At 39.0% G+C, this 26,372-nt stretch overlaps 1 protein-coding gene across 1 annotated transcript in view; it reads left to right on the forward strand.

The window, feature by feature from the left end:
* The first annotated feature begins 1,216 nt into the window (after window positions 1-1,216).
* MED14 (mediator complex subunit 14) overlaps window positions 1,217-26,372 on the forward strand; it is a 74,974-nt gene continuing 49,818 nt past the window's right edge. Inside the window, exons 1-12 of the mRNA XM_060002155.2 lie at window positions 1,217-1,790; window positions 6,573-6,599; window positions 10,162-10,267; window positions 15,103-15,276; window positions 15,932-16,061; window positions 16,528-16,656; window positions 16,972-17,079; window positions 17,610-17,742; window positions 18,720-18,870; window positions 19,312-19,423; window positions 23,093-23,218; window positions 25,035-25,113. Coding sequence (XP_059858138.1) covers window positions 1,579-1,790; window positions 6,573-6,599; window positions 10,162-10,267; window positions 15,103-15,276; window positions 15,932-16,061; window positions 16,528-16,656; window positions 16,972-17,079; window positions 17,610-17,742; window positions 18,720-18,870; window positions 19,312-19,423; window positions 23,093-23,218; window positions 25,035-25,113 — 1,487 coding nt within the window. The 5' untranslated portion in view covers window positions 1,217-1,578. The remainder of the gene's footprint in view (window positions 1,791-6,572; window positions 6,600-10,161; window positions 10,268-15,102; window positions 15,277-15,931; window positions 16,062-16,527; window positions 16,657-16,971; window positions 17,080-17,609; window positions 17,743-18,719; window positions 18,871-19,311; window positions 19,424-23,092; window positions 23,219-25,034; window positions 25,114-26,372) is intronic.

Genomic DNA, 26,372 nt, shown 5'->3' on the forward strand with positions numbered 1-26,372 from the left:
ATGTCTTTTGCTGAGTACTATGATGGTATTGTTTGTGTAAATGTGCTTTAGGATCACAAAAGAGGGAGCAAGTGATTAATTACACTCCAAAAGTTACACCCTCAAAAGACAGGTGAATGGTCTTCAAGAACGACTAAGAATTACACAAGTGGACAAGAATGAGAGTATTTTAACCTTAGGGAACAGCATGTGCATCTCTTACACCTAAGAGTTACAGATAAGAATCTGCAAATAGATGTTTGAAAAGGGTCGCAGCAATTGACGCTTTTAAACGGTTGCACATTAAAATCACTTAGGAAGCTTTTAAAAATCCTGAAGCCCAGACCAATTAAAGTCGAATGTATTGGGGGTGGGGGTGGCATAAATATTTTTTAAAGCCACCCACCCCTCCACCGCCCAAGATTCCAACGTGCAGGCAAGGTTGAGAATCGCCGCTTTAACGCAGGAAGCAAAATTATTAAACGTGAATTATGAGGGGAGAAAAAGTGGCAGTAGGGCACAGAAGATGAACTGAAAGTCCTTGGAAGGCAGGGCGGCTACTTCAAGGGCAGGGACAAGAACCAAGTGGGAGAATCAGCGGTAGAGGATTTAAGGGCTGTTTCCGTGGTAGAACTGCCAGGATTTGGGGGTCGGTAAAGAACTCAGCATATACTCAACTCCGTTAAAGTGAGGTTATTCTGCCAGTGGCCCTGCTCCTACCCCTAATCAGATTTTCTCGAATCTTTTCCCACAGTTTAAAAAAAAAAATGACGGAAACGTCTTCTATCCCACGAAAGGCGCATGGGCAGACTGTGGGCGGGGCAAAGATCTGAGAAGTCAGAAGCACGCAGCCGCAACAATTTGCGAGTCCAGAACCACAAGTCACAAACATCTGGGATGGGGTGGCCTCCCGATCGTGTTGCACCCACCTGGGGAGCGTTGATCGACACCTCAGCGCAAATTGGAGGCTTTTAAATCCCAGAGGGCGGAGAGGGCAAGGGCGCGGCAACTGCTGACGTTCGCACCGGCCCCGCCCTCACATCCACTTCCGGGGGCGCCCGGCCCCCGCTTCCGCTTTTCCCGCCAGCGCGCCGGCCCCGCCCCACTCCCACGCGCCCCCCAGCGTCCGCGCGCCCAACAGCAGGGAGAAAAGGCACAGGTTGCTGTCGGAAGTTCCCCTTTGGCTCCCTTTCAGTACTGCCTAACAACTTCCGCTTTGGGCAGTCAACAACATGGATGCTGCGGCTGCCTGGCGGAGCTGCATCTGATCGGTTGCGGGAGCGCAGCTTTTCTGCGGCGCCCGCCCCGCTTCCCCGCCCTCCCTCCTCCCCCCTGCCCCCTCCCCCCCCGCCCCTTACTCCAGTCCCTGGAGCCGGCGGGCTTGTCGCTACATGGGGGCGGGCCTCCGCGGCCGGCGCACGGCTTCCTGTTCAGAGGCGGCCTGGCGGTAGTAAGCGGCGGCGGCGGCGGCGGCGGCGGCGGCGGCGGCGGCGGCGACGACTCCGCCCGCGCCCACATCGGCGCGGTGACCGAGCGCCCGGGAGGGAGACTCGAGGTCCGCATCTTGTGCCGCTGCGCCAAGCCCGGTTCTGCGCCGCGATGGCCCCAGTGCAGCTGGAGAACCAGCTGGTCCCGCCCGGAGGCGGCGGAGGGGGCAGCAGCGGCCCCGCGTCAGCCCCGGCGCCTCCTCCTCCGGGAGCCGCCGTGGCGGCGGCCGCTGCGGCGGCGGCTAGCCCTGGCTACCGGCTAAGCACCCTCATCGAATTTCTGCTGCACCGGGCCTACTCGGAGCTCATGGTGCTGACTGATCTGTAAGTGCCGCGAAATCCACGCCTGCTCCCCAGCCCCCCCTTCCCGCCCAGCCGGCTGAGAGGTTCGCACCTCCTTCTCCCCAAAAGGCTGCTGCTTTCTCCTCTTTGCTGGACTGCTTAGTCTAGAATTTTTGAACTCTTGGGGCCCAGCGGAGGTGGAGGAGAAGCTTTGCGTTTGGGGTCTTTCTGGAGATGAAGCAGCCGAGACTTGTGAATTATGCACGTTGTTAGACTCCCTGAAAAGCCAGTCCTTGGAATTTTTGCTCGATTTGCCAGCTGAACCCTATTGATTTCTTGGTTGGAAGCTTTCTAGCCCAGACCCCAAGATTACGGTTTAGGAATACATACTATTCGAGTTACCAAAAAAACCCCCCAAAAAACCCAAAGGTGAGAAATTGTTTTACAGCTTCTTACGGTACATTTTAAATGTGGGTTGTAATTACTCCTGACAAAGTTTGAACTCAGGAGATGTATTGTGTATAAAATAATGTGAAATTTTGGATTTCAAGTTTGTTTGTTTTTCTGGAACGTTTGGGACTGAAGTCTTCACGCATTTAGTGTAAGATTGTTTTGTAACTAGCCTGCTGTTATTGTCTCTTGGGGTATGAACGGAGTTTGTAAATCACCAAGTTACCGGGTGAAATGCCTTGCGACATGATTAGGGTGTTAATCTCTTCAGAATAGGATCGGAATACACTGTAAAGATTTTCACGTGTGTGAAGAAACTAAAATTTAGGGGTATATATACTTGAATTGCTGTTTTACACTTTTAAATTCATGTTCAGAAAAAGTAAGAGTTACTAGTTTTCATCTAGATTCGTTTTTATCTTTTATCTATTGGTAGGCTCCAGATCAGTGTATTCAGTTGAAATACACGAGTATGTAGGTATTAGGCTGTGCAGTGTCACAGTACTTTGTTGCTAGAGACTGTTAAAATATTTTTTTTTGCAGATGACTTAAAGAATTAGAATAGGCTCCACTTATTCCTGTAAAACATTCTGAGAATTTTGATACACTGTACTTTACAGAAAGAAGCCTCCCCCCCCCGCGCCCGTGTAATGATAAACTTAAATAGCTGTCATGATGAGGGATTATTGTGGTAATATACTTCTCTGCACCATTAGTTGTTGGATTTCATAAGAATTTGAGTATCCATGAGAAGATATCATGTACCCGTCCTATGTAGAGCTATGGGAAACTGTTGAAAACTGCCGCCGTCAGTGTTTGTGTAATTTGTATAATTTGTTTCTCCATAGGGCATTTGTAGCACTTCTTTGAATTGTGTTGTTGTTACTGTTTCAGGACTTAGTTATGAAAAGAAACTTTTTTTTTTTTTTTTTTTTTTTTGCTGTACGCGGGCCTCTCGCTGCTGTGGCCTCTCCCGTTGCGGAGCACAGGCTCCAGACGCGCAGGCTCAGTGGCCAGCCATGGCTCACGGGCCCAGCCACTCCGCGGCATGTGGGATCTTCCCGGACCGGGCACGAGCCCGTGTCCCCTGCATCGGCAGGCGGACTCTCAACCACTGCGCCACCAGGGAAGCCCGAAAAGAAACATTTTATTGCTGTAGAATAAGTATATAGTTTTATACTTCATCCTGCACCCTTTATAGGTTGATGATTCCCATACTTATTTCTCCAGCACAGGCGCCTCCACTGAGCTGCAGACTCTGTATCCAGGTGCCTACGTTTAAGTACCTAATGGGCAAGTTCTGGACCAAGTCCAGAACCAAACTGCTGATTCCATTCGATGCCCCCAAAACTTTCCTATCTCACTAAATAGTACCTCCATTCTTCCTTTTGATGCTTTTAGGCCAGAAATTTTGGAGTAATTCTTGGCTCCTCTTTCTTCCAATCCCACACTCAGTACATTAGCAAGTCTTGTCATCTCTGACTTCAGAATCTGACCACTTTTCAACGTTTCCATCAAGTGTTAATCCTTTGCTCGTGTTACTGCAGTAGTCTGCTAACTGGGGCCTCTGCTGCTACCCTTGCCCCTCTACGGTTTTTCCTCCATAAAATAGCCAGGATGATCCTTTTTTTTTGTTTTTTGCGGTACGCGGGCCTCTCACTGTTGTGGCCTCTCCCGTTGCGGAGCACAGGCTCCGGACGCGCAGGCTCAGCGGCCATGGCTCACGGGCCCAGCCGCTCCGCGGCATGTGGGATCTTCCCGGACCGGGGCACGAACCCGCGTCCCCTGCATCGGCAGCCGGACTCTCAACCCCTGCGCCATCAGGGAAGCCCCAGGATGATCCTTTTAAAACTTATTTGCTCACAACTTTCCCGTGGTTCCCCATCTCACTTAGAGTAAAAACTTTTTATAGTCACCTATATAGAGAGTGACCATAAAATTTATGGTCCAAGTCAGGACACTTCTGAGCATGAAAGGTGGTGCTATTAATAGCAATGGCAGAACGACAGGCATAAACCGGGACTATCTTGAGCAAACCAAGACTGTGGTCTACCTTTAATATCCTACATGATGTGTCTTCTCTCCCTTACCTCTTTAACTTCATTTCTAATACTCTCCTTGCTTCTTCTGTTTCAGTCACGCTATTCTTATTGATCTTTCTTGATAGGGTCAGGCACACTCCACCTGCGAGCCTTTGCTCTTCTCGCAGAAATCTGTGTGGCTTGCTTTCACATTTCCTTTAGGTCTTTGTTCAGATGTAACTTATCAGAAAGACTTTTTGGTGATCACCCATGAGAAGTACTCTGCCCCTTCAACCTATCCTTCTTACTCACTGCTTTGTTTTTCTGCAGCACTTACTGTTTGTCGTCTGTCTCCTCCTCACTGGAAGTTCTATGAGGACAGGGATTTTGAGTTGTTTGCTACCTCCCCCAGGGCTTAGAACAATAACTGTTCTAAGTCAGGGCACCTGTCATTGTAGACCTGGGGAATTTAAGGGGAAAATTCACTGTTGCTCTTGATACATAGGTATATAAAATAACTTTTTTCTCTTTTGATTTGTGGTAACCAAAATTGGTTTAGGAATATACCTTGGAAGTTCCTAAATCATGTATTTTTCCTTGTTCCAGGTAAAAACTGCCAGGATTAATGTATTAATATAAAACCAGTGTTCAAGGTATACTTTGAGTCTTATTTCTGCCACATTTGATGCTTGTCTGTGGACTATTGAAAGTAAAAAAGGTGGTTTGTTTTTGGCCCCAGATTTCTATTTTTTTTCCTTTTGCTTGTTCATTTCCTCCCCCGACTCATGTAATACATGCTTTCATTTTAGAGTTTACATTCTGCTGTGATTTTTTAGAGACGTAGGTTCTTCCTTTTAAAAACCTCTTTTAATTAAAATCAGAAAATGCTAGGATCTCAGTCATGTAAACTTGTCTTAAAACGCTTTGGTGTAAACAAGGTTTCTGTGACTTCCTCCAAAGATTCGCCCTTTAGGGTTGGTTTTTGCCCCAAGTGGTGGATTTGTCATCCATAAAGGAATTTTAAATAGATTAGGAGGAATTGGGGGGGGGAGGGATGTAGGCAGCAAAGCCTGTCCTTTGTCCCTGAAATGACACCACCTCTGGCAAGAGATGATCCTTTTAGGGTCTCTGGGGGGGGGGGGGCGGCGGCTAGAACAATGATTCCTATTCTTTCTACCCCCAAAGGCTCTACTCTTCTGTTTTTCTCCCTCTCTCACATACAAGTATCCATGGTTCTCATTCTCTCCCTCTCTTGAGGACAGGGGAGTCTTCTCAAGGAGTGTTTTCCGGATCTTTCACAGGTATAGGAACTTCCCAGTAGCTGCTTTTACTTGCAGTCTTATAATAAGGCCTTAATTTTTGCTTCATCCTCTGATCTGCTGGCCCTTCTAGCTCCTATCTAGTTTCTTGTATCACTTGGATCATAACTTGAGCTTCCATCCCATTGTCTACCCGGAGAATTGTAGGTAACTCTAAGTCAGAGCTCATTTTAATAGTTTCCCTTCCTTGTACCTCGAATCTCTGGCGGTGGTTTTCGTTTTTCTGCACTTGTGGCGTGTCGGGGGGAAGAGGGTCTAAGCGGTTCAGTGTGTTTTCTTCAAGAGCCTATCAGATGTAGGGGAGGCTTTAGAGTTCAGGCTGTTGAATCTTGGACCATAGGATAGAGGTTTACAGAATGTGGTGATTCAGGAAGCAAATCAGGATGTTTCTAAGCATCGGTGGATGTGAGAGTGTTAAATGGTATAATTTCAGGGAAAAGGGTGACATTGGTTGCTGGCTTTTGTACTGGACAACTAGCAAAAAAGAGATCAAAACCTCACTGGAGTTGTTTAAAAGTAATCATTTGCATCTAAGCAAGCAACATCATAATTACTGTACATCCCTTGGCTGACGCTGGCCCTTTTGTGTGCCTAGCTTCTAGTTTTGCCCACCATAACAAAACATGGAGGGATTAGTGCTTGGAAGCAAGGTTCCATTGAATATGGGGAGGCTGGCAACTAAGTAGTACCTTGCAACCATGATCATTTTGGTCTTAAAAGAATATTTTCTCTGACTCTCTATGATGTAGTGTGCTAAGGTAAGACTTGGTCTTTTTAAATGTTTGAGGTTCATGCAGTATCTTTTGAAGCACTTTGAATGGAGAGAAATGTTCCTTTGTTAGTTTTTCCTTTGTAGCTATATTGCCGGAAACTCATAAAATAAAAAAGAGTAGGGAGCCACACAAGCCTGTAGTGTCTATTCATCCAGTTTTTCTGAAATACTAAGGTATTTAATAAGTCAAAGTAAAGACCATTATCATATTTTAATGAAGGTGTGCATGTATTTAGTCAGTTTCTTTTTTTTTTCTTCTTAGACTGCCAAGGAAATCTGATGTGGAAAGGTGAGTATGAAAAAAAACCTTAAATCTGTGTCTGTGTTGATATATCTATGAGTATGTGTGTGTGTGAGTGAGAGAGAAAGGGGCGGGGCGGGGAGGTATGTGTAGGTGTGGGTGGTAGAGCTGTGGACCAGGAACATAGGCGCAGAGAGCCTAGGGTGACTTCACACCATTTGTTTAAGGAGCCCTGGGAAATACAATTTCCTCATCCTTGACAATTCTTGGTATGAGGCCAGCTCTGGACCTTCTCTTCTAGAAATCTTTATTGAATCACTGACCAGGTCAAGTGCCTGAGGGGGTAGGAAGATGTAGAAAATCAGAACTAAATGGAGAAAGCTGAGGAAGAGACTGACTTTAGAAAGTTTGCTGCTAATTTATCATTTGCTGCAATGATGCTATTAGAGATCTACAGAGAGTGGACATTTGTCTACTGCTATTGCTGTTTTATAGTTAAGAGAATTTTGATTCAGTTGGAGTTTGGGGCTTAAGACATTTCTAAATGCTAGTATGTTTCCATAGTCCAAAGGAACAAGATAAATTAAGCTTTCAAAGAAATTAGGTGAGGGAGATTTAAACTGTGGCTACAGTATAGGCTACGTGACTCTATATTTGGAACTACTTATGCTCCTTGGTTGATCTTTTTATTAAATACCAAGTCACTAGGGCGGACTTTAGCATTTATTAGTGACTACGCTCCACTCCCTACCCCCAGTGACCTTTCTGAGAGAGTTAGACATAGATCGAAAAGATAGAAGTGGAAGAGACAATTGAAGCATACCTGTATTATGGTTTGGCTGGTCCGTTTTTAAGGAAGGAAATGAAAATCAGGATTTGAACAAAAATAAACAGATGGGACCTAATGAAACTTAAAAGCTTTTGCACAGCAAAGGAAACCATAAACAAGACGAAAAGACAACCCTCAGAATGGGAGAAAATATTTGCAAATGAAGCGGCTGGCAAAGGATTAATCTCCAAAATTTACAAGCAGCTCATGCAGCTCAATATCAAAAAACAAACAACCCAATCAAAAAATGGGCAGAAGACCTAAATAGACATTTCTCCAAAGAAAATATACAGATTGCCAACAAACACATGAAAGAATGCTCAACATCATTAAATCATTAGAGAAATGCAAATCAGAACTACAATGAGGTATCACCTCACACCAGTCAGAATGGCCATCATCAAAAAATCTAAAAACAATAAATGCTGGAGAGGGTGTGGAGAAAAGGGAACCCTCTTGCACTGTTGTTGGGAATGTAAATTGATACAACCACTATGGAGAACAGTATGGAGGTTCCTTAAAAAACTAAAAATAGAACTACCATACGACCCAGCAATCCCACTACTGGGCATATACCCTGAGAAAACCATCATTCAAAAAGAGTCATGTACCACAATGTTCATTGCAGCTCTATTTACAATAGCCAGGACACGGAAGCAACCTAAGTGTCCGTCAACAGATGAATAGATAAACAAGATGTGGTACATATATACAATGGAATATTACTCAGCCATGAAAAGAAACGAAATTGAGTTATTTGTAGTGAGGTGGATGGACCTAGAGTCTGTCATACAGAGTGAAGTAAGAAAGAGAAAAACAAATACCGTATGCTAACACATATATATGGAATCTAAAAAAAAAAAAAAAAAAGGTTCTGAAGGACCTAGGGGCAGGACAGGAGTAAAGACGCAGACTTAGAGAATGGACTTGAGGCCAAGGGGAGGGGGAAGGTTAAGCTGGGACGAAGTGAGAGAGTGGCATGGACATATATACACTACCAAATGTAAAATAGATAGCTAGTGGGAAGCAGCCAGGGAGATCAGCTCGGTGCTTTGTGACCACCTAGAGGGATGGGATAGGGAGGGTGGGAGACGCAAGAGGGAAGAGATATGGGGATATATGTATATATATAGCTGGTTCGCTTTGTTATAAAGCAGAAAGTAACACACCATTGTAAAGCAATTATACTCCAATAAAGATGTTAAAAAATATATTTGACACCAGCCAAAAGTAAATAAAATACCCACAATGCATTCATTTGGGGAAGAAAAAAAAAAAAAGAAAATCAGGATTTGTTCTGTCCACTCTGGGGTAGGAAGGGAAACTGGGCCTTGGAAAACCAACTCATGCTGCCTATCACTTGGGACAGCGTGGTGTCAAGAAAAAACCGTATTAAAATAGTTTACAAAGGGGGATGTCTCCTTTCCAGTAGAGGAGCTCCTCTGGCAACAGAATTAGTAATATACAAATATGTTTACTCTGTGAGAGAAGAGACCTCACATCCTCTGTAAGCCGTTGCTGAGTTAGAATGACAGCACTGAGGCTCCTAGCACTGAGGTGACTGCCAGATCTTAGTGTACATTTAACATTTCTGCTGTGTTCCAGTCTTGCCTGTGATGCTCTCTGCTTGTTTTATCTCTAAGCATCCTTCACAGACCCTGGCAAAGAGTCATAATTGTATCAGTGTCCTTGATTCTTCTCTTTCTACCACCAATAATCATATTGCAGGCTGAACCTTAAGGAAGTCTTTCAGGTTGTTTGTGGGGTATGTATGCTCTCAATAGGATCTAGACTCTGTGGTCTTCAGTTAGGATTATGCTTCAGCAGAAACTTTCATTTTGGCGCATTGCATCATGGTATTGCTGTTGGTGAGATACAGAGGTGTGGGTCGGATCTACAGGTCAGTGAACAGCTGTAACAAGATTAATATGTCAGAGTCCACTTGGAGGGAGGTTGGTGTCTTGCTGGGGCCTGTCATCAGTCCTGGCCTGTCGAATATTTTTGTGTGTGTCATAAGGTAAACCATGAAAGGTATGATTATCAGTTTTGTAGCCGACATGAAGTTGAGAGGTCTAGCTAACACGCTGATTGACAATGTAAAGCTTTTAGTAAAGCTTTTAAGCCTTTATGAGGAGATGATAAAAATACTGATGAGTATGGGGAGAAAAAGCATTGTAGTGGGTATAGTATAAAAATAGATATGGACAGACCTTTTAGCTTTTATTTTTAGTACTTTGTTATTGAAATTAGTTTGGTCAAGAGTTGCATAGTTAAGCTCTTTATTCAATTTTATAAATCATGCTCTTGCAAGATGGGAAATGGGCCCTTGCCTTTGTAGAAATAATACAGTTTCAGGTTTTGGTAAAGAGCTATTTCACTTCCTTTCTCTTACCAGAAAGGTTACTAATTCATAATTTCAACTTCAAACCATAATTTGGTCCCCTTTGTGACCCAGTTAACTTCTATATAATAATTTTATATTTGTGAATTTAGTATATTTTAGTAAACAACTTTTATTGCAGTATAAAATTAATTTGAAAATGTGATTCATTGCTTAAGCATTCTATTGGAGATGTTACTCTGAGGTAGAAAATGAAGTATATGCAGGTGGTATACAAAATGTGACAATAATTCATATTTAAATAAATATTTTAGGTGGTTCATTTCATTGTAATGGTTGTAAACAAAGACTGATTCATATTTTAGCTCAGATAAAATAAATTGTGAAATACTCCTTCAAATGTGTTGGTTCATTAAGAGTTGTTTTGTTTTATTTTAAAGGAAAATAGAAATAGTGCAGTTTGCTAGCCGGACACGCCAACTCTTTGTTCGATTATTAGCTTTAGTAAAATGGGCTAATAATGCTGGCAAAGTGGAAAAATGTGCGGTGAGTTAAACTTTTGACTTTATTTTATATAAAATAACTTTTTTGGAATGTTAGCTTGTAATAGGCATAATTTCTAATTTTAGCTCTAACTTATATCTGCTGATATGTTTTGGGATACATTACTTATGTGAGTAATCATTATTTCTGTATGATACTGTATAGTATATATCTGTAGAAACTTAGTATTTGTTTATGGAAACCTAATCAGAAAAAAGAGTAGGCCATATCTGGAGATGTCGTTACGCTAGAAGACATTAAATATGAGACTGGACCTAAAGGGGGAAATGGTTAGCTTACATTCGTATGCTTCCTTAGAGTTTGCAAAGTATTCCCTAAATTTGCCTATTGATTTCTTGACAACCCTTTGAGAATGGCAGAGTCAGTCTTTTCTTATTTTACAGATGAGGAAATAAGGTTCCTCGAAGTTAAATGGCTTTTTCAAGGCCCCAGAGCTGATGATAGCACTTATCTGTCCCTTCGTTTATTCATCTGTTCATTCTCCAACCCTTTATTGCACACAGGGCATAAGGCATAGTGGATGGAGACTTGAATAAGGCATAGTCCTTGCCCTCAGGAAGCTCATGGTCTTTTGACTGTTGGTTGAGTCATTCTTTTGAATTCAAAGGAGTGACCTGTAGCGAAGTGTACCAAAGATTCTAAAACATGCACCCCCTACCCCCCACAAAAGTTTTAAGCTATGTTCAAGAAACGTTAAGGAGGAGAAACATCAGTAGGGATCTTGTGTTAGCCTATTGAGCGCATAACTTGGGGAGGATGATATGGTGTTAACAGATGAGACACAAAATGAGGAGAATAGATTTCGTATTGGAAAGGGTAGAGTAATTATAATAAAATGAATAAAATCTTAAAATAATGAGAGCATTTATTTATCCACATAATTTATTTTTTGCACCCTGACAAGCTAAGTTGAAATATTTTTATAGTAACTTTACATTTGCAGGTCTATTGGGGTTTGCATATTCCATAAAATTTCCCTTTAGAAAGAAATCTACAACACAGTGTGTTTCTGCATATGATTTTCTGACATCTCCCCTCAATTTTAGCCCAGTGCATTTGCTATCCTCAGTTTCACTAGGTTCCCTTATCATTAGAAAGAAAGCTTATGTGAAAATTGCTAAAGTGAAAGGAAAAAAGAGGTTTGAAGAAGTTGAGAATTTAAAATTCTAGAATAATATATTTTTTGAAAGTTAAAAGAAGACACATTTCTAGCCACAGATCTTTTGTCTCTAGGAGTAAGCTGGTATCATCCTTTTATATAGCATTGATCAAAGGGGGAGGATATTTTGTACCATATATTGAATTTTCTTTATGGGGGAAAAAGTTATTTTATTCATGTTGTCATCAAAGGATAGTTTTTATTATAAATATTAATAAACAGGCTTATTCCAAGCTTATTTACCAGAAAGTTTACAATTCATTTCATTGTTTTGCAAATTTGGGCACCAAGTCTAATGAATCTATTTTGGCCAAAATGAAGAAGCATGGTAGTATTTCTGAGAAGCCTAAGGTTTCTTTTCAGTAATTCGTTAATTTGAGGTAATCTTTTCCTAAAGGTATTCAGACTTTCAGTGAAGAGTTAAGTATTACTGAGGTATATAAAATCCAAGTATTCAATTTTTCAAATCTAGCTTTAAATCCCTAATTATACCATGGGTATTTAAATTACCTGTTTGATACTACTGAGCTGTATGTCGTTAAAATAATATCAAGCAAAATCCAAAACTCTTGGTTTTGATATTGAGCCGTATTGTATTTATCTTTCATTAATTCATGGTATAGTATTTTCCTATTAGTTTTTTGAATTGGCTGTTCCAGTAAGTCGCATTCTGAATAAAGTCTCATGTTGAACTTTATACATAAAGTTTTGGTATTTTTGTTTTGTGAATGTAGATACAGAGATGTGTTTTTGTCAGGGATAAAGTCCATCAGCTGGAGAATTAGAGGATTATTCACGTTTTGACACTTGTGTTCTCAACCTAATGATTATTTAACTAGACTCATTAGAGGTTCTTAATAGATAATGATCTTTAGCCACGCCAGACATATAAAGTGTTTAGATGAGTGTATAAATACGCGGTTTATAGAACTCTAACTAATGGTAAAGCAGTCTGGATAATGTTTTAGCTAAGAAAAAGAAAAAATATCTCTCTCCTCCTTGAGCTTTTTTTAAAAGCAATTTTGAGATATAATTCACATACCATACAATCTATCCATTTAAAGTGTACAATTCTGGGAATTCCTTGGCGGTCCAGTGGTTAGGACTCCGCGCTTCCACCGCAGGGGGCACAGGTTCAATCCCTGGTCAGGGAACGAAGATCCCGCACGCTGTGCGGTGCGGCCAAAAAAAAAATAGTAATAATAAAGTGTACAATTCAGTGGTTTTTAGTATATTCACAGATATGTGCAACCATTAGCAGTCAATTTTAGAACACTTTCGTCACCTCAAAAAGAAAATCATTACCCTTTATCACCCCAAGCACCCCCCAGCCCTAAGCAACCTCTGCTGTCTCTATAAATATGCCTATTCTGAACATTTCATGTAAATGGAATCATAATATATGGTCTTTCGTGATTGGCTTCTGTCATTTAGCATGATGTTTTCAAGGGTCATCCACGTTGTACTTGTATCAGTACTTCACTTTTATAGCTGAATTGTATGGATCTGCTACATTTTGTTTATCCATTCATCAGTTAATGGACTTGTAGGTTGTTTCCAGTTTTTGGCTATTATGAATAATGTTGCTATAAACATTCATATACAAGTTTCTCTGTGGACATGTGTTTTCATTTCTCTTGGGTATAATACCTAGGAGTGGAATGGTTGGGTCATACGGTAACTGTATATTTAATAATCATTTGAGGAACTGCCAGACTGTTTTCCAGAATGGCTCTACTATTTTACATTCCCACCAGCAATGTAAGAGGGTTCTAATTGCTCCATGCCAGCACTTGTTATCGTCTGACATTTTGATTCTGGCCGTTCCTGGTAGGTAGGTGTGAAGCGGCACTTCGCTGTGTTTTTTGTTTGTATTTCTCTGATGACTAGTGATGTTGAACGTCTTTTCATGTGCTTTTGGCCATTTGTCTATTTTCCTTAGAGAAGTGTCTCTTTGGTGCTCAGTTAAATTTTAAAGGAGATTGGTATTAATCATATCAACAGTTGGTATGTGAGTACTTAAGAATAAAAAAAGAGCATGATTATTAGGGACCTATATGGATTCACTAATAAGTAACTCAAAACTAAACTTTTATCTTTATTAATTTGATTTCGAAGTCAAAGAAATATAGCTGGAGCTAGTTTATTTTGAGTTGAGCAAGGTAGTTTAGAGAGTTTCATTAATAACCCACATTTAAGGTGGAGTGATGTAGGCTCGAAGAACTGTGGCACCCCACTAGGGTTGACGCACATCTTCCTGGACGGAAATCTTTAGTATTCTTTGGCCTAAGCATTTTTACAGTGTCTTGAGTGAATGGAGACTTGGGATGACCTAAATCTGAGTAAAAACCTATACGGAAGTTGAGAGAAGCAGGATTCAAATATGTTAAAAATCAGAGTACAGTCATGCTTTAGGTTCCGGGTGGGAAAGGGGACCTTGCTTGATAGAGATTCATGCACAGAAGATCAAGGCCTTTTAGTTAACTTCAAGCTTGCTGTGTGTTAGCAGTGTCGTGGCTGCTGATAAGAAGTTAGTGTTGGTGGTGTTAATAGAACTCCATTTTACTAGTCATGAGGGGCTGTGCTGGTCTAACTAAGAGTTAGAAAAAACATTTTTTGGTTCCAGCTTCTCTGATTATTCACTATCTTTGAGCAAGTGTCTAAACCTCAGCCTCAATTTTCTCATCTCTAAGATAATAGTAATTATCTTGTTTTGTCTATTTCCTAGAGTCGTGAAAATCAGATAGTAAAATAAGTGTGGGAATACTGAGAAAATGTAGGGCATTATGTGTGCATGATGTGTTATTAATTCTGGATACCATATTTTAAGTTGATCACTGATAAACTGGAGCATTTCCAGGCAGTGGAATAGGGATGGTGAGTCAGGAATTTGGAATGTTCAGCTTGAAGATAGAGTGGGCTTCCCCCGTTTGAAGGACGTGAAAGACTTTTAAGTATTGTTCCAGAAAGGAAGTAGTTTTCAGCTTCGTGATGACCTCTACTAGTTTAGGCACACTTGTGAAATGCATTGAGTAGACAACTGATGGAAAGGATTTCTATATTGGACGTGAAGTTGGCCTAGATCTCATAATGGACAATGTTTACTGTGTGTTTTATATGTTCTAGGCACTGTTCTAAAGGTTTCATATGCATAAACTCTTAATCCTCGAACAACCTTATGAGGGGGAGGAAATCATCTCCATTTTATATTGAAAAAACTGAGGCAAAGAGGGATTTAAGCAACTTGCCCAAGGTTATAGGGCTAGTGAGTTGCAGAATTAAAGTTGAGACCAAGGCAGTCTGGGTCCAGGAGACCATGCTTTTATGTCTCCTTTATTACCAATCAACTCTAGAAGTCTGTAAGAGAAAAAGCATTGTATTCTATTTATTTTTCCTAACTTGTCATATGTATGTGTAATGTTAAAGATGGAGAAACGAATCGGGAAACCTTTTATTTAAATTGATAGAAAATTACTGGTTTTTAAAAATATTTCTTCTTTCCTCAAATTACTGGAAAATTTTTTGATGAAATATTTTGAAATATGGAAAAGCTATAGTAATTCCTCTCAGAGTTTACTTTGGAATCAATAAATGATATTTGACGTGAAAAGTGGCTGGTTTTCAAGGAAGCGTAATACATATACCCTTTGCTTTGAAGATGATCTCGAGCTTCTTAGATCATCAAGCCATCCTCTTTGTGGATACTGCTGATCGCCTGGCCTCATTAGCTAGAGATGCTCTGGTCCATGCACGCCTGCCTAGTTTCGCCATCCCATATGCTATTGATGTACTGACTACTGGATCTTACCCACGGCTACCAACCTGCATTAGGGTAAGTGCATTCCTACCCCAGCCCACCCTCAAAAGTTGAAGGCTTTGGCATTGGATTCTACAATAGTAATAAGTAGCCCAGCCAAAACAAAAAACTGTTCTGTATTTTTAAAATAAATATTTCATGTAGTTTGCTTTTTTCTCTATAATTAAAATTTGGAGGGGGCGGGTTAGAAATAAATTGGAGCCAGAATGTGAGTAGCTATCAAAATGAGTTTGTTTATTTATTTATTTAGGTGGGGGTGAACAGAATTATGAAGGTAACTTAACATCTATTTCAGATGTGAAAATACGGCTCGCTAGTTGCTTTTTGGAAGTGTTTTTAAAAATTTGTTGTTGTGGTAGTTGTTGACTCACTTGGTGCTGTTGTATTTTATACTTCTAAGAAGTGGTGAAAGTCATCTAGTGACATTAAGTTGGTTTCATAAATAGAACATGAAGAAGATCGTGTTGCATTACCATCTTAGCTGGGGGACTGGTGGAATCATTGACACTCTAATGCATGATAGTAATGGTCACTATTATTGGATGTAGACTGCAGAAATGAGTGTTGAGGTTCTCTTGGGTAAAGTAAGAAAATACTGTGTTAGAACAGGCGCAGGTAAAAATTATGTCTCTTTGTACATTATTTTTAGATTACTTAAACTTTTTTGTAGGATAAAATTATTCCTCCAGACCCAATTACCAAAATTGAGAAACAAGCTACACTTCACCAGCTGAACCAGATTCTTAGACATCGACTTGTAACCACAGATCTTCCTCCTCAGTTAGCAAATCTTACAGTTGGTATGTACCTGAAATACATTTTTAAAGAATTGACTCGTTAGAATATTTTTCAAACAGCTTTTGGGGTTTTATCTTTTAAAATATCCTTATGAAGTCTTGACCTACAATTTTGGTGGTGTTTGAATCCGAAACTTGTGCCATATCATTTCCCTTTAGTACCTGGAAATACAGTGCTGGTATTTGAAGCTGGGGAGTGGGCAGGATTACCTGGGGCTGGAGGAGAGACTAGGTCCTAGAGTTGAGCCTCAAGAAAATACTGTTCCTTGATGTTAGAAGAGTTGCCTTTGGTTTCTTGATGACCTGGAAGCTGGCTACTGTTTATGCAGGAACCAGTGAATTGTCTGAACACTTACGAAAGATTCTTAAGTCTGTTTAAAATTTCTCGTGAGCGAGACTGAAAGTTCCAGGTTAGTGGGAAGCTGCTTATTTTCTAGCAAAGTAGACCTTCTTCTTCTTCTTCTGAAAGCAAATGGCCGAGTGAAGTTTCGAGTGGAAGGAGAATTTGAAGCCACCTTGACTGTGATGGGAGATGACCCTGATGTTCCCTGGCGTCTTCTCAAGCTAGAAATTCTAGTTGAGGATAAGGAAACAGGAGGTAAATCATAAATAATGATTTAAATCATATGTATTGATTTAAATGTTGGGTGTTATATTATTGAAACATTCTTGCAGAATAATACATGTGTTTAGCAATTTATCCTGTAATCTGATGTAGGTTTTATGATAATTGTAACTGCCTACTGACCACAGAAGTTTCAGTGTTTCTCTAGTGTACTCTCTAGTTTTCATAGATAATTTCAGTTCTTTTTTTTAAACTCATCGTTAGTGAATATACTCTTCCTTAGTTGGTCTATGACACAATCTGTACACTTTTCTGATTAACCACCTTCTTTTCTCCTGCCAATGGAAGATGGGCGAGCCTTGGTTCATAGTATGCAGATCAACTTTATCCATCAGCTGGTACAGTCTAGGCTCTTTGCCGATGAGAAACCTCTTCAGGACATGTACAACTGCCTGCGTATCCTTCTGAAATTTGAGCCCTGTATTTGTAAAGAATTTGTGTCCCCCAACACACACACAATTTCCATCTGCCCCTAGTCCTGAACTAGAGCAGCTTAAACTCTCCCCGTCACCCTTTTTGGGTGGAAACGGGGGTTGGGGAACTGGCCAGTGTAAAGAATAGTGATATGTCTATAAAAAGTGAAGTTTTAAATTTTACTATTTACTTTGCAGGTAAAAACTTTAAATGATAAGGTAGAAATAGTACTATTTGGAGAGAAAAAATAGTACCATTTAGTCTACCCATATTCTCTAAACTATGATGAATTAAGGGGCAACCTGGACCTTACATTTTGTTTATATTGGTTCAAAATTAAATACAAAACCTTTTTCTAAAATTATGTCACAAATTCCAACACTTTTTGTATAAGTCATTGGAGAAGTATAATAGCCAACTTTTGGGGAATAGAGCGTTTGTTAAATGAAGTTTGCTTATACTTCACTGGCTGTTGTAGTAATATCTTAGATTTGCTTAACAAGATCCATCAGATTCTTTCTGCTTATCACTTCAGTTAGAAGTGCTACATTCCCAAACTCTAATGTTAATCCGAGAGCGGTGGGGAGACCTCGTACAGGTGGAAAGGTATCATGCAGGAAAGTGCCTCTCCCTCTCAGTTTGGAAGTAAGTAAAGTTGATTCTGGTGGGGTCATGCAATGACTGTAAATACTCTTTTTGTTTCTCTCTTTCTCTCATACATCTGATTTACCATATACCTCTGTGTACCTCTAGCAACATGATTTTGTATGGTAAAGTCCTATGGTATATAAACCACATAGGACATCCATAATTGACACCTTTCTTAGAACATGGCATATTTTAAATACGTAGACGTTTATCTATTTGTACTAAAACTTACTGTTCTTTTTTTTTTTTTTTTTTTTTTTTTTTTTGTGGTACGCGGGCCTCTCACTGCTGTGGCCTCTCCCGTTGCGGAGCGCAGGCTCAGCGGCCATGGCTCATGGGCCCAGCCGCTCACGTGGCATGTGGGATCCTCCCAGACCGGGGCACGAACCCATGTCCCCTGCATCGGCAGGCGGACTCTCAACCACTGTGCCACCAGGGAAGCTCAAAACTTACTATTCTTAAAGATTAGATTACTCTGGCTTCATACCAGATTGCTAAAAGACCATTAGGTTAGATTATCAGGTATCATTTTTAAAAAAATTCTTGCTTATCACAGTGTTATATTTTGGATTGCACCTTTTAAAAACTTTTGGGGAAGTTTTTTGGGGGAAAATCAGTATCAGGCTGTTTTCCAATCCTCTATTCCCTATTTGAACTTTGCTTGATTCCCATTTTCTGTAAAGGAATCAAAGGTGAATAGACACCACTTAAAGATTGTTTTGGCCTTTTTGTGTGTGTGTGCATGTGTTTTATTTTTAAATTCTGTGTCTGTGTTTTTTTTTTAATGTAGTAAATCATATTGTGTTGGATTACAGAATAGCTGTCTTCCCAATATTAATATTCCCTCAACGAACAGTGAGGACCTGCCATGTTCTAGACTCTGGATAAGGTGCACAATAGACTGTCTCTCTTTTATTCCAGAAGTTAACAGACTGTGTTGGAAAAAATTCTTAATATTTCTTTTTTCTCTTTAGTCAACAGGTTCTTGGGAGAAAAACAGGAACAGCATCTGTTCACAAAGTTACAATTAAAATTGATGAGAATGATGTCTCCAAGCCTTTACAGATTTTTCATGATCCTCCTTTGCCAGCTTCTGATTCCAAATTAGTAGAAAGAGCCATGAAGGTAAAAGAACTCAATATATTTCAATATTGGTTTGATTAAATGAATATAGTAATATAACTTACCATTTATACTTAAACTGTTAGCACAAATCCTTTAAAATACCTAATTGTTCCTAAAACCCTTTATGAAACTTATTTTAAATGAATGTTATGCTTGTACATTTGTTGTGGTTGTTTTAACATCTAATATAATTTTTAAGATGTTCTTTCAAATTCTGTAATTTAGATCAGATCTATAGTTGCCAGAATGTTAACTGTAGCCTTTAAGTTATCAATACCATTTAAATTTATTTTTTTAATTTTAAGTTTGCTTTCTTTTACTGGTTAACGCTTAATCATTGTGATTCTAAAAGGAAGTATCTTGGAGCACAATAATCTACTCTCGGGCTTTTAAAGTAAAAATGTTTAAATTGCACATACAATTCTGTTCTTGTTTATGCAGATTGATCATTTATCAATAGAAAAACTCCTGATTGACAGTGTCCATGCACGAGCTCATCAGAAGCTCCAGGAACTGAAGGCCATTCTTAGAGGTTTCAATGCCAATGAAAATTGTAGGTTCTTTTAAAATGGCATTTCTGTCTTTCTTTTGTTTAAATTAGTATCCACTTTTATTTTCTGAAGAGTCTTTCTTAATGATTTTTTTCCTGATATACGGATTTTGTTGTAGAGGCTGCATTTTAATTTGTGATCTACCAAGCTTGTCTTAATTTTTCCCTTACTTTCTTCTTTTTCATTTAGCTTGACCTTATTTTTGAAATGTATGTATATCAACTCTCCTTAAAACTTTTCTTTCCTATTGAAATAGAAGCTATTTTAACATTTTAATATGAGTCTTCTTTTGTTTTTTCTTCTAAAAGGTTAAGGCAGCTTTGCAAATATTTATAATGTATTTATGAAATAATGCCTGTTTGAATGAAGCAAAATATATCCCTTGTCTTTTTAAAAATGTTTTTGAGTTGTTAATACATTAACAGGATTCAAAATAAGAAATAAAGATATGCACACATAGTGAAAAATCTTCTAATTACCTGGTATATTCAGAGCGTATGGGGACGGTCAGTCATTTACAAAGTAAGTGCTTTCATTCTAGGAATATCGTTTCACAGTATTACAATGAGCATATTTACTATTCCTACCCCAGTTTTTGGCTGTGATTACCTGGTGCCCACAGTATTTTTGCAATCTTAATTTTTCTAATTTTAATTATTTCTAATTTTTCAAAATAGTGAAATTCTAAAATATCATTGGGATTGTAGAAAATTGGGGTTTATGATCTTTTGATAGGCTCTGGTTTACTTTAGTATCATCTGTAAACAAGTCTTAGTAAGTAAAAAAAACCTCAGTATGATTGCCTGGGGGATATTTAAACTACTTTGAAAAATGGACTGAACGTGTGTTTACCTAGGAATAGTTTTGCGTGTTGTTCACGTAAGTTGCGAAGATTTTTCTTTAGCAGCATTTTGTAGAGATGTCACTGCTTGAGTAGCCAAAAGATGTGGGTTCAGCTGCTCTTCTGCTCTTGAACAAGTCACTTAAATTCTTTGGGCCCCATTCTCCTCATCTGTAATTTGAGGATGTTAGTCCAGGCTCTTCCTGGATCTCTTACTGTAGTGGGAGTGTGCTACAGTAGTGGTTTTCAAGCCCTACGAGTCTGTTGAGTCCTCAGTGTTAGAGAAAGGTGCTTTGGAGACTGTTTTGAAGGAGAGGGAGGTTTCTGCACGTGGGGTTTGGCCCCTCAGCCCTGCTTTAATCGGAACAATTCTGGAAACAAGGACTGCTGTAGGATAAGGTCTGCTGACCCACCATTTTAGGACATATGCTTTAACTGTTTTTTTAAATTCACGTTCATGCATTTATACTCTCATGTAGTCTTACTTGATCTCTTTTGTGATGGGAAAGCATGCTTTAGTCAGATCCTTTGCTGGGACCAGGGACCATAGTCTGTTCTGCGAACCCCTTAGTGCAATTACCCTTAATTAGCTGGCTTTTCTTCCAACTCCTCACTAGAATAAGCCGAGGAAATGAGTAGCTCGGGAGAATGGAGCATTTCAAGGAAGGGCTAGGGGAGTGTACAGATAGCAGGTTTTAGACAGCCCAGGGGGCATTGTGTGGTTTCTTGAGGGTGGGAGGTGTGGGGTGGGAATGTCTCAGGGAAGGGTAGGCAGGACTCTGGGAGAGCAATTTTAAAAAGGCAGTTCAAGGCACTAAAGGTAACTTGCCCTGCAGCCCCTTCTCATCATCACCTGACTCTAGGAAGCCAGGGTGCTCTCCCTTGGGTTGTGCTCTGTCAGCACCAGATTTGGGGTCTCAAGGTCAGTTCAGAAGCTGTGAACCACACACAGCCATTCCTAATTGGGCTTAGTTGCTTCTCTTCAGTCTTCCCACTTTATATTATTGTCTGTTGGTACATTCCTCATTTTGTCCTCAATAAATAGATAGGGAGAAATGAAAGAGGAGATTTGTATATATTCCTGCTGCAGGAAGAAGTGTGCAGCTCAGTCATTTTGCACGGCCTTTAATTCTCCATAAGCTTCTCCATTCTGGATACACTCCATTAAAACCTGTTGCCTTTAAATGCTTAAGGCCTTATATATTTTATTTTCTGTAAAGAAAAATACAGACATCGGCAGCCATAAAATATGTTCAGAGATGTACATCAAAGTATTTTCTATCTTTTGGACTGTGTTCTCTGTATTCTTCTCTGATGCCCTATCTTTTCAAAAATATTTAATTTTGTTAATTAGATGGAAATTATAGTTGTCATCCCAATTGTCAGAATTAGTTTTACTCCGTTGCTACACTTTAAAAATAGTTTTGTTTTAAAGAGTACATTCCTATCCCATTAGGAATTAAGACAGTACAGATATATTTTAAAAATCAGCAACTCTGCTTCAAATCTCTAAGCACTTTTTAAATTTGTCACACTGGTCTGAATGATAGAATATTGTAAAAGAAATTCCCGTTTGTGCCTTTTTTGTCCTGTTTTTTTGTTTGTTTTAGATGAGTTATGCTGGACCTGCCTGTCAAAGATTTGTATGCAAATATGTTAAATACACTTGAAAGCAGTTTGTTTTCCTCTGATTAAATATGCTTCCTGCAGTCTTTTTTTGATTTATTATTTTGTTTGTATAGACAGTACCAGTGGCAACATCACCTATTTTAATTGTTGCAAATTTATAACAAGAGGTTTTGGTTTGTTTCTTTGGTACATAAATACAGAAAATGTACATTATTGAGCACTTTGCTTTCTAAAGCACCTTTACAAGCTTGTCATTGCTTCTTCCTGAACCCATGGCGTGGACAGGAAGATGTCATTGTCCTTGTTTAACAAAGTAGCACAGAGAAGTCACACCTGGTGAGGGGCTGGGCCTACGCTACCACTCTACTCACTCCCCGCCTTTCTCCTGCAGTGTAGCTTTAAAGGACTGTGGTAACCAGAAGAGCATATTCCTTTAGCAGGTCATCAATGTGATGAGCACATGGTGTGCTTTCAGGACTTTGCTCCTTTACTGGATTGTGTTATACCAACTTGTGAGATTAAGAGGAAAGTTAATCGGGCCTGGTGGAAATACTGTGAAACTCTAGAAAGAGTATATTGGCAGCTTTGGGAATTTGTGTTTAGCAGTTGCCTCTGTTCTTATTTCATCTGTGACTTGAAAATGAGGTACATAAATAACTTGAAAAAATCTTTTCCTTTATAATCAATGTTTAATAGCGTTCAGAGGTTTTTTTAAATACATGGGCCCTAATTGCCAGAAAAACCTCTCTTTATGAAAAATGGCATTAAAAATATTTAGGCCATAAATGAAGTTTATTCTATTTACCAAACAATATTTTTTTCCCATTATATCAGAAAGAAAATCCTTCAAATTAGCTTATTAGTAATTACTGAGTGAAAGTAAAACTAGAACTCAGCTCACTGATAAGGTTAAATTTTCACGAGCTATTTTAACCTTTTTAAAGGAATCTTGGAGGGTTTTTTTCTTTGCCGTAGTATTTGAGATGGGTGTGTTTGTTTCAGGTCACCTTGTAGATTACATTCTGCTTTTGAGCTACTAAGTGACGTAATATTACTAACCCAGTTTAGCAAAATTATGTTTTTCCTGTAACATTCAGGATCATTCAGCAGTTGGTTCGTTTCTACTCACTGAGAAATATATGTATTTTTTTGGGGGGGTGGATATTCAGATAGAAATATAACTTAATTCTTAACTGTTCAGCTTCCATAGAGACTGCACTTCCAGCTCTTGTTGTTCCCATCTTGGAGCCCTGTGGTAATTCGGAGTGTCTACACATTTTTGTAGATTTGCATTCTGGAATGTTCCAGTTGATGCTTTATGGACTTGGTAAGTTACTAAATGATAGACTCACTCAAGGTAAAGAAAAATACTTTTAACAAAAGCAGAATAAAAATTTTTTGCCATAAGGTATTGGGAGGGGTGGTATAAACAGTGTATGGAAAGTAGATATGGAAGGAATAACTCTGGCTGATGTCTATTCCTTGGGGCCCATTTTAACTCTCTTGTACCAGAAGTGAAACTCCCCAGTATGAAGTACAGTCATGTTGTTTCTCTTATGTAAAAGTAATAATATTGATGGCTGATCTTTTCTTAGATTAACTATTTTACCACTAATAGTAGGGTGTCATGGAGAAGACTACAATCTAATGTCATTCACAGCTGAAGAACAAATTTATGACAGTATAAACATCTCAGATGACTCAGGGTACAGAATCCTGTAGGAAAGGATTTTTTTTCTGGCTTAAACACAGTAGAAATTGAAGCTTGATTTCTAGCATGTTCTGTTACCAAGTTGGTGTTCTGAAATGATGAAATACTAGGAACTTAGTGTTTTTGTATTGCTGATGGAATAGTGTTCTTGAATATATTAGCACATTTACCATTTGAAATTAATATTAAGCTAGATAGATTGATGAAAATAAAAGGCTTTCTGGTTATATCGTATGGCTATGTCGTATGGCTATAAAGATAGATTTTTCTATGAACTGCTTATGGAAAACTGGCCTCATTACTTTGAATCACATCACATTTATGATGGCTAAATGATAAGTGACACATTAGGAAATTGTTGTTTGCTCTTCAAAACTTTATTTAACTGTTTTCTTGATGATTAACACAGTACATACTCATAAGTAGAAAAACTAAACATGTAAAAACGAGAGGAGCAAAAAAGTAGTTGCCTGTTGGTAATTATTGTTTTTAGGGGATATATGCTTGTCTTAGCTCAGGCTGCCATAACAGGGAACCACAGAGTGGGTGGCTTAAATAACAGAAACTTATTTTCTCACAGTTTTGGAGGTTTCAAGTATGAGATAAGGTTGCCACCATGGTCAGGTTATGGTGAGAGCTTTCTTCCTGGCTTATAGTCATCAGCCTTCATGCTGTATCCTCACATGGCAGGAAGAGAGAGAGAGCAAGCTCTCTGGTGTCTCTTTATAAGGGCACTAATCTTATATGAGGGCCTACCCTCATGACCTTATCTAAACCTAATTATCTCCCAAAGGCTCCACCTCTAAACACTATCACATGAGGAGTTAGGGCTTCAACGTATGAATTTGGGGGGATGCAGTTCAATCCATAGCAATGCTCTTCTAATTTTTTCTATACTTCTTTCTTTAGTTGAACTCATTTTATATTTTGCTTTTTGCTCAACATTCTATTATTGGCATTTTCTAGGTCATTAAAAATTCTAAGTGACATTTAGCAAGCTAATCTTCAGCCAACAGATCGTGCTTATGCCAGAGATCATTTGTGTTTAATAAATAAACATTTTAATGGAGTTTTATAATTTTTAAGGTTCTAAGTCTAGTAATACTATGAGTTTGAAATACATACAAATTAATAATATTAACTAATTAGACTAAGAATTTTGGTAATTAAACTATAGGCAAAGAATTAATTCGTGTTGTTTGTTACTTGTTCTTCCTGCTAATGTACATTTGCTATTAATTATCCCTAAATGTTAAAGAGGGAAAACAAATTAGGTTAATTTATGCCTCATGATGCGTTCCGTTTAGTTTTTCTCTGACTCAAAAATAACACTACTTTCTGCCTAAAACAATAATTTTCATTTAAATTTTGGGCTACCTGGATATCTGTGTCTCGTGTAAGCAATTAATTAATGAAGTACTTTATGTTATAGACCAGGCCACACTGGATGACATGGAGAAGTCTGTGAATGATGATATGAAACGGATCATTCCTTGGATTCAGCAACTTAAGTGAGTTTATGTAGTTCAAAACTAAAAATGGAAACTTCTTTTGACAAGATAATATTTTCTTCTCCATCATTACTCTTGATCACCCACTATCCTTAATGTTTATGACATGAAACTTGAGTACCTTTTGGTACTTAGAATCTAAATTTTCTTGGAATAGGTCCAAGATGGCAGTGCTTTGTATCAAATTCCCCTCTAGAGCAAATATAGGTATGAAGGGCATGACACTCAGCTTTGATTCACTCAGCTTTGACACTCACATTTTCTCCTGTGCAAGCACTCTCCCAAATACTTACACAATGAATTTTATTGTATCTAGTATTCTTTGCAGTAGAGTCTTATTTGCTCTTATCTGGGATAATCTTCATGGTATGAATCTACCAGCTGACACTTTCAGAGTAGTCATTTCTGCTTCTCTAATACTGTCATTCAGTTTGTCTCAGAATCCTTTGAATGCTTCAGACTGTTAAACTAAATAAAACTGAAAATGGAGCTAGAGATAATTGTGTGAGGTTTCACTACCACCCTGGTACACAAAGGTACCATTATGGCAACTCTAACAGACTCTTTTTAAATCGATAAAACAGAATTCCAAGGGATAAAAATAAATATCAGAGATTAAAACCAAACTGGCAAATGGCGGGGTGGGGGAGTGGGGGTGTGGGGGTGTGGGGCCAGACTGTTCAGTGGGATTTAAATGCTTAAATCTTGATAATTCACATCTTGTATAACTTAATGCTTTTGGGCAGTTCCAGCTAGTAGAAATATAACCTAAAACCAGAAAGTCAAGTCCCAAAAGCTTTAAACTTATCAAATGTGTACCTATACTTAAACTCACATTATTTATAGGAAAGGTCCCCTGGTTGTCACTTACAGTGGTGCTTCTCAGATGATCTTTGGTGAATGACCAGTTTATCACTAATCTATCATGGGACGTTAAATTTTTTGAAATAACTATTGAAATATAATGTACATATCGTAAAATTCAACTGTTTTAAGTGTACAGTTCAGTGACTTGTATTAAATTTACTGAGTTTTGCAACCATAACCACAATCCAGTTTTAGAACAATTAGAACATTTCCGTTGCCTCAAAAAGATGCTCATTTACAGTTAATCCCCATTCCCAGCCTCAGCCCCAGGCAACTATGAATCTACTTTCTGTTTTTGTAGATTTTTCTTTTCTGGACATTTCATATAAATGGAATCATAAAGTATGTGGTCTTCTGTGACTGGCTTCTTTCATTTAGCATAATGTTTTGGG

Source organism: Delphinus delphis, chromosome X, assembly GCF_949987515.2.
Source record: "Delphinus delphis chromosome X, mDelDel1.2, whole genome shotgun sequence".
Lineage (NCBI taxonomy): Eukaryota > Metazoa > Chordata > Mammalia > Artiodactyla > Delphinidae > Delphinus > Delphinus delphis.